The 11,184-nt window shown below is 38.9% G+C and overlaps 1 protein-coding gene across 19 annotated transcripts in view; it reads left to right on the top strand.

The window, feature by feature from the left end:
• ptprsa (protein tyrosine phosphatase receptor type Sa) overlaps positions 1-11,184 on the top strand; it is a 218,987-nt gene that overhangs the window by 92,506 nt on the left and 115,297 nt on the right. For all 19 annotated transcript variants that reach the window (XM_020596614.1, XM_020596622.1, XM_020596620.1 and 16 more), the window contains one exon: positions 3,563-3,782. In XM_020596614.1, the coding sequence (XP_020452270.1) occupies positions 3,686-3,782 (97 nt within the window). In that variant the 5' untranslated portion in view covers positions 3,563-3,685. The remainder of the gene's footprint in view (positions 1-3,562; positions 3,783-11,184) is intronic.

Below are 11,184 nucleotides of genomic sequence, written 5' to 3' on the forward strand. Positions count from 1 at the left end.
TTCAGTGAATAGACTTTGGGACTGTTTTCAGTTTGAATCAAACAAATGAGCAACACTTTAGCACATTATTGCTTAAAGCTGTTTTAAATGTTAAAGGTATATTATACTACATCAAATAAGGCCTTGTAATTTTACTAGTGTTTATGAATTACATATCAGCAGATTCTACACATCCCTCTGCAGTTACACACGAATGTGCTTCATTTGTTGTCATACACAGAAATAGAAATGCTAACATTAACCTTTGTGCAGCAGAACAAGTTGGGAGTTTACTACTTGGTAATAGTTAGAAAAGTACACAACTTTGGCCAGGGTCTGTGTCACAAGATAGCAGCTGATACACTTTTTTCCCTTCCTTACATATGAGTCACCAAAATATGTTTTTGTGGGTTAACATTATTTATTAATGCTGCTAGCCATGGCATGGGACTAGGTGATGCTTTTACTTTTTTATTCCTCATCTTGCACAAGCTTAATGATTGCTAATTAGCTTGATTTCTCTCTGAAATGAAAGTAGTCATGTAACATGGTGCCAATGTGGAAAACATTATCATTAGAGGTTTCCTGTTGATCACAGCCTAAAATGTGGAAACAGCTGAGGTAATGGCGAGGGTTTGTCAGCTGATCGGCCTCTTTGCCAGCATCGCCGGAATGCTAAATACAGGAAGGTGACAGGTTTTCCCATGGTGATACGAAACACGCTATGCTTGCTATACCATGAGCTAATTACTACTTTTGTGACATGTTGTCATCTCCAAGCCCACAGGGATTAATAAAGAATATGTGTACACAGGCATACATCTTTTTTTTTTTTTATTTCAACACAAAATAACACGTTAACAAAACAGGACAGAACATTGAAGACAATACAATATAATCAGGGCTGGGCACGAGGCATAAAAGGCTTTATATTTGGTTTGTGTGTGAGGGTGCGGAGGGTGGCTGTATTTAACTTCAACATAACAAAACAAACAAAAAATTAAATTAAATTAAAAAGGAGATGGGAGCGAGTAATAAATGATTCATGTAAAATAGGGTGTGAGGGGGTTTAAACCAACAAATAAGTAATAAAGACAAGAGAGTGTGCAGGTGATTTTTCCGCCCCAAATCACAAGCAATGCAACAAGCTGAGGTCATCACTGGGGAGCTCCAGAGCTGCTCAGCAGGGTGAGGTCGGCCAGGACGGCAGCGTCTTTTGTTTTATGATAGCATAAAACCCTTCCTCTGTTTTGTTGGATTATATTCAAATTATAATAATACTGATTATTATGTTGATGGAAGCAGTTATAGAAATATCCATATTCCATAGTAATGACATAATAGAGTAATAATATTGGGTTGTAAGAATATAATGGCAGTTGATAATGGATGATATAATTATGTGAAATAAAAATAGGCAAATAAATACAATTATTCTGGTTTGGTTGATGTGTGACATACAAAACAACAGGAACAGTGAAAAACAGGAATGTGTATCATGTTAACACTGTCAACAGCAAAAATATTAATAATAACAATAACAATAACAATAATAATAATAATAGCCACTCTGTCAATGTTAAAAAAGAAAGAAACAATATAATGGTAATATTAATAAAAAGTTCTTTAAGTACTATAATAGTGTGAAGAATAATAATAACAGTAACAACAGCAGCAATAATAATAAAAGACGCTTGTTGTGCTTCTTGGAGTTTGTGAAAATGTGTGTGCCTTGGTCCCAGGTGTTTAAGTTGTGATGTGTTAAAAATGGTTCTGGGTATCACAAGAGTAGTATATCAGTTTTTAAGGACACCAGCTATGTGTCTTTCTATCTAAGCTTCGGTCTATTTTTTCTCTACTTTCTATTTACATTTCAGAATAGATGAGTGCATTATGGTGCATTTTTTTTTTTTTTTTTTTTTTTTTTTTTTATTTTTGTGGTATAGTTGGAGCCCACACACGGCCCTAGGTTATGTTTGACAAGGTCATTTAACAACAATAGATGTTGTAATAGTGTTGTGAAGTTTGTATAGCAACCAGAGGTGGAGATAGAAGCCATGCCCTAAGGGGGAGGGCAATAAATCAAAACTTAGGAAACCTGTGAGCATAGATAGAGCAATTCCCTGTAGGCAAGGTGAGATTCCCTCTACCTACACCAGTGTTTACAGACAGAACAATAGGAACATCATTCAGAGGTTTCAGAGACAATTTGATTCTCCCTGTTCTCTCTATTCATGTTTCCCTCAGTTCTCACCAGTGACATCATCTGCCCTCTAGGCCAAGAAAAGATGAACACAAGGGCACACGTTGGTCGTGTGTGTATAGTATTATGCTGAATGATGAGCTGAGCCTCTGACAGAAACCTATTGTTGATCTCTCCCTTTGAATTTCTGTCTAAATGATGTATAGAGAAAAAAAACGGTGTGTTTAGAGGCCAGTTGCTTTACACAGCATTTGCTTGCTTCTGCCATATTTGCTGCATGCGTCTGTGGTTTTATTTTAAATGTGCCTGCTGTAAAAGTGCCATGTAGTTGTAAAGGGTGGGGCACTTTTATATGCCTACTGTCTGAGATGCATGGTTACACTGCAACACTGCAATTAACTGAGGCGTTCCTGCCTCTCACTGTCACAAACGTAGTCTTGTAACAGCTACATATTTTAACCTTTCAACTCTTCCGACAGTTTAGCAGCTTTCATGGCCTAGGTAATCTCATAAAACCGTTCTTTCTGATGATCCTTTGTCACTTAATTCATGTCTTTTTAATGACAGAGTATGAATAACTACCCTGTGGTGGCTGTAGGCTACACCAGACATATCAGTGGGAAAAATAGTGTGTGTGTCCCTGGTCCCTCTGTGTAACTTGTGGGATTAATGGCAATTTGATTTAAACAAAGAGACAGTGGCTAGAATATCATTCGGTGCCTGTGTAATTACAAGGCAATGAGATAAGCAAATAATGACAAGATCAGCCGATTAGGAAAGAAAAAAGAACGAAGACAGTGACTCTCCTGCTAATTAACGAATGTGAGAAGACGCTGGTTGCAAGATAGGGAGGTTACAGTGTTTGGGCTATGAGAGACTTTGCTTTCAGTAGCATCACCGACACAGTTTTACCTTCCTCTCATTTGTGTATAAGCAGCAATGAAGGATTGTGAAAGGTGCAGCAGAGTGGCCTGGTCTGTGTATTTATCAAAATGTCACATGTCCTGCCACTGTGGGCAGAACCACTACCTTTTCACTGCAAGTGGATCTGGTGGAGAGCACCCTGTCAACTACTCAAAAGTAACACATATAATATGGTGCCATGTTATTTGGACATTTTATCCCATCTAGAGCCACTGCAAGACTGGCACATCCTTTTCATAGTATGTAAATGCCAGTGGTAGTAATGAAAGTAGTCATTTTTCTTTCCTGGGTTGGGCTGTTTTGATGTTCTGTCAACCATAGAAAATGTATTGCGACAGGAGATCTGAGCCCAAGTATGAATGAATGTAACTATTAAACTGAATCTGGGTGTTGTTAAAACACTCGCCCTTTCAGAAATAAAGTTTATAACAAAGTGCATCTTTTGTCTTTTTGCAGAGTGCCAAGCTATCCTGCGTGAAGACCCCAACCTTCCCTGCGCAATTGGGCCTCGGCGTTCCGGCCAGGTCAAGGATCAGCCTCACCCCACCCCTCCCTGCCCCCTTCCCTACTGGAGCCAAGATGGCCACCAGTGGTGCCCCTCGCTTCTCTTTGCCACTGCTACTGCCTGTCACCACTCTGCTGCTATCACTGCTGCTCGCTGGATCCCACGCCTTATGTAAGTTCAGTATAAAGCTACTGACTAGATCTGCTACTACTCATAACTTCGCAGCTTTCCTATGTAGTGCCCACTGAAGGGTCATTATCCACATCTACTGGTTAGAAACAGGGAATTTTGCAGAGATGTGGAGGACAGGAAGTTAAGAAGCTTTCGTGAGCGTGCCCTTTCTATAGCCCTTCAGAGAGATACTTCAACTGTCCTGTCAGGTTTACTTATAATGAGTTTGTAAGGCCATGCATTACTATCTCCTATTATTGATATCTCATCTTGGAAAGGCTTTCTAGCTTCAAGATGCCCTATAAGAGCAAGTGCCACAGTTACATATGTATCTGTCTTTTAGGCATTTAGCTAATGCTTTTACAATAAGCATAAGAGAATCAAATATTTACCATTTACACAAGATGTCTGTCTATATAAATTGGTTTCTATAACCTCCCATGTTAGTAACAGTGGCATGTAAGTAGTCTCTTGTCCCACCCTGTCAACTCCTGTTTAGGATTTGTTCTGCACCATTTCCCTGTTAAGATGGGCTTAGAGCAGAATTAAGGAGCCAAAACAAAGAGTAGACTCTGCAGAGCAAGAGAACCTGAGTGATGGCGAGGTAGGAAGGCAGCCCCGAACTGTATGTATATTACGTTATGTTAGTGTGTGTGTGGGCAAGTGTGTTGGTGAGAATGTAGAGAGATGATACAGGCTATACAACAAAACTGAGAAGATCAGTGGTCAGTATCATTAAAGTGTTAACTAATTATGTAAAATATCCATTTTATTTTTGTCAAAGCCCAAGTAGAATGTTATTTTGAAAATCAATTGTTTGACTAATTAAACTATAATGAAGGGTCCCTATTTAAGAACTAAGTACAGCAAAAGTCAGTACACCCATTATTAGTGAGATTCCATTCTTTTATTTGTTTAATATTTTGTATGTCTGCCTTTATTTTTTATGACAGCGGTGATCCTTATACTGTAGGTGTGGATGATACCAATCTTGTACAAATCTGTAAAGAGATCTTTGAAGAGCTGCCATTCTTCACAGATTATTACTTTCAGCTGCTCTTTGTTGCTTTACTGTACCTTCAGCCTTAAAATAGCCCAAAGCCCTTTTCAGACTTGTACTGCAAATCTGAAATTACCTAGACAATACCCAAAGGAGCTGCATGTGTGAACACAAAATGTCCAAGTCAGCTTACCAGGACATTAAGCAGACTGTGCCAGCTCCATAGTACAAGGTCCATAATGTCTGAATGAGCCTGTGTGAATAGTATAGCTTGTGGGCGTGTTGATGACGTTCTATCATATGACTGACATGAAACCAGAAACATGGAGACACGAGGAGATTTCAGAACTTCTACTGTTATTGGTAAATGCCAGAATTGTCAGTGAAATTTATGAAAGAGCAAGAGACTCAGTTGTTTATGATGAAATTACAAACTGGCTATGTGACCGCATCATGTCCATGCGCTCTACCCAGGGCCCTCCTGCATCTGACATGGCCAGGCCTGACATGGACAATCTCATGTTGTATGCCATGTTTGTAAAAGGCTAACTCTAGACCTGATTCTGTGGACGTTGTCTAAAGTTCATATGTGAAAATGCCTCAAAGGCAAATTTAAGTCAGGGGACACACTTGGCCCTTAATTTTCAATGTCATCTAACCTGTTTGTTTTATTATACACAAGATCAAATACTATACACTTCAACTTAAAAAGAGTGCTATGACTGTAAGATGGTACAATTTTGAATCGTTTAATATTTTGGTGATAGTCCACAGGGGTGTACTCAGCTTTGCTCTGTCTGAAGTGGTGAATATGTATGCATTGGGACATCATGGAGAATGTGTGTAGGTGGGTGGCAGTGACAAGTCTGTGCTTGTTTGCATGCATGAGTATTAGGTAATTGTACATACCTGTACAACATAGTGTATGTTTGCATATTTACCTCTGTGTTTTGTCTAGGAACAGGTAGGGCTTTAGATTGTATCTAATCTTATGTGCCCCCTCCTCCCCATCTGTCTCTCTGAGTGCAGTATTTTCTTAGGCAAAAAAAAAGATTAACTGGAGGGAAAATAAATGAACTAGTTCTAGTTCAAGTCTCTTCATACAATATAGTGTTTTTCCACCACAGCAATCTACTGAAACATATTGAGCCAAGTATCACTCACCACGAGTTCTGTGTTTGCTTCCTCTGCCCTCCACCCACTTTGGAGATGCATTCTGGGAGCTAAATTTTGATACCCCTCAGGACGTAGCTCTAAAATCAAGTTCCAGGAACGCGAGGGAGGAGAGGGTGTGTACAAACAGACCCGTGATTGGTTAAATGTCAACATGTTCACACCCCAGCTATTAGCGTTACAAGCACAGTGTGTAAACACACACACACATAAGGTGAAACAGCAGCTGCAGGTTTACTGTTCACTGGTGCCCCTTGTTTGCAGTTGTTAAAAAAAAAGAGTAGACATCATGTTTTATCTATTTGGCTTTTATTGCTTGAAATACAAAACTGCTTTGAGGAAACACTAACTCTTTTTAATTTTACACCTTAAACAGATAGTTTAATGTATGTGTAGTCTTTCAAATAAAAGCTAAATTAAATTTGAATATAAGCTCAATCAAATCAAAATCATTCTATCATATCATTACAAATTTTGCGGTATCATTTTTGTTTTTAATTGTGGGCCATGTATCGAGATACTTATTAAATCATGTGAGAGGGAGAGATACACACCCCTACAATGGAGTTGTCCTTCACATCAACTGCTCTCCCTCTGCTCAGCTCCACCCTCCTCTAAATGGAGACAGACACAGTGAATAATACAGATGAAAAGCAAAACGGGATGGTCCACATCAACCCACGAGGTTATGCTGTGTGACGGTTAAGGGAAGTACAGGGTTTACTGTTCATTAGGTTCCGACAGTGAAAATGCAGCTGGAGTACCAGAGAGCTTTTCACTGCAGGAGCCCGTTACATTCAGGTATACCTTGAACAAGATGGTACTGTATGAGCTGTATTCAGGTGTGAACAAACTGCAAAACTAGATTATGTCTACACGAACTTAGTGAAATGAGGAAGATCAAATCAAGTCAAAAATACAGATTGTCAAAACTGAGAGCAAGTGGGAAAAAAAGGTCATAATTTATTTTTAAAATATCAGCAGGTTCAGCCAGTGTGACATGTCACGCACGCCGTTGCACAGTGTAGGTGCCACTGCTAAAATCCTATGAAAGTCAAGTCTTGCTTGATTTTTCTGTGTGTGTTAGGTAATTTGCAGTTTTAGCATTTTTCACCTTCTTCTCTCTGTCAATCCTTTCCTTTTTCTCAGTTTCTGGCATTCAGTGAGTGTACTGTCAGTGATTCAAGACAACTTGAAGAGGGCTTGATTCTTCTCATGTTGCAACAGAGCTGTCTACTTTTGATTGCATAGTGGTTTGAGTGCCTGGTAGCATAATTTGAGTGTCTTTCAGCTCAGCTGGCAGAAAACATCTGAAATTGCACTCAGACAGATGTCAAACAGATGTCTTTGTTTTCCTCCTTTTGGCCTTTTACCCTAATTTTCAGAGTGGAAGTAAAAGGAAAGGTGCTAAAGCTCTTCCTCTAAACATGTTGTATTCTAAGAGTCTGTTGCATCTTCTTGTCTTCATTTGTCTTACTCGCTAGGTTAGCACTCAGTGTTTCTCCTCTACTTGAACGTATACACAGTCTCTGTTCTCATACCCTGTTTAAATAACATTCAATGCAGTCTGCTTAATCTTTGATGGAGATTAGCTCTCTCTCTCTCTCTCTCTTGCTCCTGCTCTCGCACACACAAAGACACAGACACTTACCCATACACTAACAGCGGGGCTCTCTCCCCATCTGCCAGTGTCTGCCTGTCTTTGTCTGCTTTGGGGATACGATTGCTGTTTTTGTCAAGCTCTCTCCCTCTATCATATTGTCTCATGCTCATGTTCACATATGTTTTTTTTTTTTTTGGGGGGGGGTTGTCCCACCCCCTCCTGACCACACACATACTGTACACATGGGTGTTCTTTCTCTTCTTCTCATCTTTTTTTCAGGCCACACAGCATTACCCCACCATTAAATCTGGGAATATATGCACCCAGACTGTCTTCTTTTGCTCTCTATGATTGTCTTTCACACCTGCGAGCAAAACGTGTGCACACGCACACACACACACACACACACACACACACACACAGCCCAGTCGTGCAGTTGCCCAATTACATTCACTCGCACCTAGTGGAGTGGGGGGGGTGCACACATACGTACTCACATACACACACTTTGGCAGAAAAGCCCAGCTGGAAGCATGATGTCATTCTTTGCTTTCACATCCTTCCCTCCTTCTGTCTGTTTCTCTGTCTCTCTCTCTGCCCTCCATCCCTTTCCATTTACACTCATAAATCACAGTGAGAATGAAACATTTTTAATCAAAAGGAAAAGAAAGATGGCTCAATAAATTCTGCCACCACAACCTTAATAATGCTTGGCTCCCTGTTTTTTGTGTATGTCTGTATTTGCCTGTATGTTTGCATGAATTTGTGTGCTGACACACACATGTATGAAGGGTGAAATGTGTGGCTTGTCATATAGGCAGCTATAGCATAATGAGCAATATCTATGATATTCTGGTGTGTGTGTGTAAAACTAGATGGTGGTGTTATGCATTCATTTATGAGAAAAACCCCAAAGTAATTGTGTTTCCCTGTAATATGCTTATATTTTTTTATTGTTTGTATGGAAGGCATCAGTCCGAAGAGTCTATAAATGTTAACTGCTTTTTAAAAAAAATGTACAGATATGCAACGTAAACACCCAGTCATCACAAGTAAGATACATATAAATGAATATAATAACATTTTGTCATATTAAACTGATACCATCCCACTGACAATACATTAATAATAATAATGATACTATGATAACTACAGTAGAGATAAAGACTAAACCAGAAAGCTATCCACATACAGTATGTGAGCATCTGTGTTGTTTGGTCTGAAACATTTGCAACAAGTATTTATTTTAGCAGGAGCAGTTTTGAAACTACAAATCAATTCAACTACTTATAGCATTTATGCAAAGTTGGAACCCAGGGTAGTTTTATGTCACAATTAAAAGGAAAAAGCATTAAACAAAGACTCAGCACTGTTGAAATTATTAGATGTATAAATCATTATATTAGATGATAATGGTTAAAGGAACTGAATAAAACAGCAGTTAAAAGGTGTATTTAATTTTTACTTCAATCATCAAAAGGTTGTGTTTCTGACATCTTAGGGAGGCTGATTAAACAATTCTTTGTGTATAATGAAACTGGAAAATACTGGAGTTATTAGAGGTATTAATATTAGTTTTTTGATTTATGGAGTGTGGGGTGAGAAAGTTGCCATGGTGGCCAAAGATTCCTACACACACATCTCCAGTCCCTAAGACCTTTGGCAGCCCAGAATAACTTGAAGAAACATCAGCTCCAGCAGCTTTGGTACTTTTTACAGTTTGAATTTTGAGTTGTTTATCGGTGGTGTTCAAGTGGATAAAACTGTAACAAGAAGCAACATTTCTTACATGTAGGATCTGTCCCACATTCCCCAATTACTTCCTTTAATGCTTCATGCTTTAGAAGGTAAAATTTATTTATTTTTCTTTAATTTCGAATTACTTTTCTTGAGTTGATCACAGGCCTGCAATATTTGTTGTATTTGTGTGTGTCTTTGGATAGGGTTAGTTGCCAGCACTTTTCTGGCCTTTCTTCTTCACCTCACTTCTAATTCGTCATTTTTTGGCCTTAGAATCCTCAACAGCAGCAGTTTTGGCAAAGCACTCCTAATAGTATGTGACCAGAACTCACAGTGTTGGGGAGAGTGTGAATGTACTCAAACAAAACAAAACCAAGTGTACAATTGCAGTGTATGAAAGGCACAACACCTTGTGCTTTTTTCTTCCAGCAGAAAGGAATTCAAGACACATCCTGAGTGGCTTCTAAAATTTTAATGTTTTGAGCAGGTTGATATTTTTGAATACCTTCTAAAGAAAAATGTTTCTTGACACCTGCCTGTGCAGGTCAGATCGTTTTTCAAACCTCCTTTGAGAATTTCTTTTATGTAGCTTTATGTGGATTTAAATATAGGAAAAGTGTTATTTTCAGTGGAGAGATCATAGATTGCTTTGCCTCCATTTTCTTTATTGTCTTGTAGTTTGTTTTGATCAGACCTAATATACCTTTGGTAGTTAGAGATGTCCTCTTCATTTAATGAGCCAACAAGTGTCAGTTGCCTCAAGTGAGTCTCTAAATGACACAAAATCATTCCCATTTCACCTCTGCTGTGTGTGCTCTGGGGTCATTTTGAAATCAGACACACACTTGAGCTTAATTTCCCTCCTGTCTCTCTGAGGAATCGAGCGTGTTTATTTCCAGCGGGCTGAAGGATACTTAGCATCTTTTACATTTTTTCATCATCCTCCAACAATGCTTTCATTGGGACCAATTTGTGCATATTACGAGTATGCCACTCTTTCAGAAATATAGCTTTGCTGTGGCAACAGTGTTGTCAGGCAAAGTTTTTCACCTCTGGGTACTAACATTTCAGAACTTATATACTGAGTTCCCACATCCTGCCACTAATCCCTTGTGGACTTGTGAAGCCTGTGCCCTTCAAATTTGTTGGGAACTCCACCAACAAAGATGGCACACACTATGATGCAATGGGGAAGGGCTAACACGAAAACATCACCTGTTTATTCATTTCATGTACTACTAAGCCCAGAAAGCTTGTTTTCTTACAAGTGAAACAAATTCTTAATGAAGAGACTCTTTTCTTTCTTTTTTTGGGAGTGGAAATCAATTGCTTTGAGAATTGTCTTGAAATATGTGTTTTCAAGAAAGGGTTTTCCTTTCAATTTGAGATAAACTCATTTGTTATATGGATTTTTGTTTATTCAACGTGATAAAACAGTTTTAGCCCCCTCTTTTTTTAATTTGTTGGAAGAATGACATTTTAAGACTCAATTTGAGGTTATAGGATAGTCAATTTTCAGGTGTGGGAACTGGCTGCACAATCCAGGCAGCACAGTCTCACTTTGTGAATCATTACATGGCACCACAGCTGCCCTAAGAGCAAATCCCAATTAGCCTTTCTTTCTTATGGTTTAATTAGAAAAGCAACTGTTTCATTGACCCTAAAGATTGTGTAGCCCTGGTAAGGGACATAGGAATGGACCCTCGCTCAAACAGCAGCTGAGATTAGTTAAAACAGATTTTCTTTTTTTTATTAACTGGCAGAGATTTCTGCTTATTTTAAGCCCATATTCAGACATTTTTAGATATTTACACCTCATCACTGCTGTCGCAGTACTGCAAGGTGTTCCCCTACTGCGAGTGAACTGCTCACGAGCACATTTTCAG

Source organism: Monopterus albus, unplaced genomic scaffold (assembly GCF_001952655.1).
Source record: "Monopterus albus unplaced genomic scaffold, M_albus_1.0 scaffold31.1, whole genome shotgun sequence".
NCBI classification, from domain to species: domain Eukaryota; kingdom Metazoa; phylum Chordata; class Actinopteri; order Synbranchiformes; family Synbranchidae; genus Monopterus; species Monopterus albus.